Genomic DNA, 702 nt, shown 5'->3' on the forward strand with positions numbered 1-702 from the left:
CTCAGGAGCGGAAGGACGAAGGCGAGCGTCTTGCCCGCGCCCGTCTGCGCCGAGAGGAGCCCGTTGGAGCCGCGCGAGAGCGGACCGAAGGCGGCAGACTGGATGGCGGTCGGCGCCTGTAGGCCGGCGCCGACGAGGCGCTGGCGCAAGACCGGGCCGACGGAGCAGTCGCCCCACATCACGCCGCCGGCCAAGCCTGCGGACGACGCCGCCGGAGATGCGGCGGCGGCCGGCGGCGGCGGCTGTGGCGGCGGCTGCCGCGCTGACGTAGCGTGGCAGTCCGCAAGGAGGCGCTCGGCCGCCGCCTCGAGCTCCGCCTGCGCGAGGCCCGGGAAGCACACGCTCGGATCGATGGAGACTGGCTCGTAGAGCGCGTCCGCCGCGCGCTCTGCCCGCGACGCGCGGGAGCCACGCCGCTTGCGCCGCGCCGCCGGGTCGGCCGCGGCGCGGCGCGCGTACCAGTCGCGGTTGAGGGCGCGACGTGATGCGGCCGGGCGAGAGGGCAAGGCGGAGGTGGCTGAGAACAGGACGAGCAGAAGCAAAGAGTGCCTCAACACCAAGCGCACGGCCATGTGTTTCTCGGGTGTGGGATAGAAGATTTCTTTTTCAGTGTATGTAGCTCTTACGTACATTCCCGTAGGAGACTCTGCTGACAGGGTTTGCGATGAGGAGCGACCCGAAGGGTTTCTCGGAGGTTAGCGC

The 702-nt window shown here is 70.8% G+C and overlaps 1 protein-coding gene across 1 annotated transcript; it reads right to left on the minus strand.

The window, feature by feature from the left end:
• Nucleotides 1-17: 17 nt before the first annotated feature.
• On the minus strand, nucleotides 18-179 carry EMIHUDRAFT_257724 (hypothetical protein; the record flags this gene model as incomplete). Its single annotated transcript, XM_005762761.1, has 1 exon — nucleotides 18-179. A coding segment is annotated over one exon (162 nt), but the record flags the coding sequence as incomplete, so codon positions are not given.
• Nucleotides 180-702: the final 523 nt, after the last annotated feature.

This window comes from Emiliania huxleyi, assembly GCF_000372725.1.
Source record: "Emiliania huxleyi CCMP1516 unplaced genomic scaffold EMIHUscaffold_6605, whole genome shotgun sequence".
NCBI classification, from domain to species: domain Eukaryota; phylum Haptophyta; order Isochrysidales; family Noelaerhabdaceae; genus Emiliania; species Emiliania huxleyi.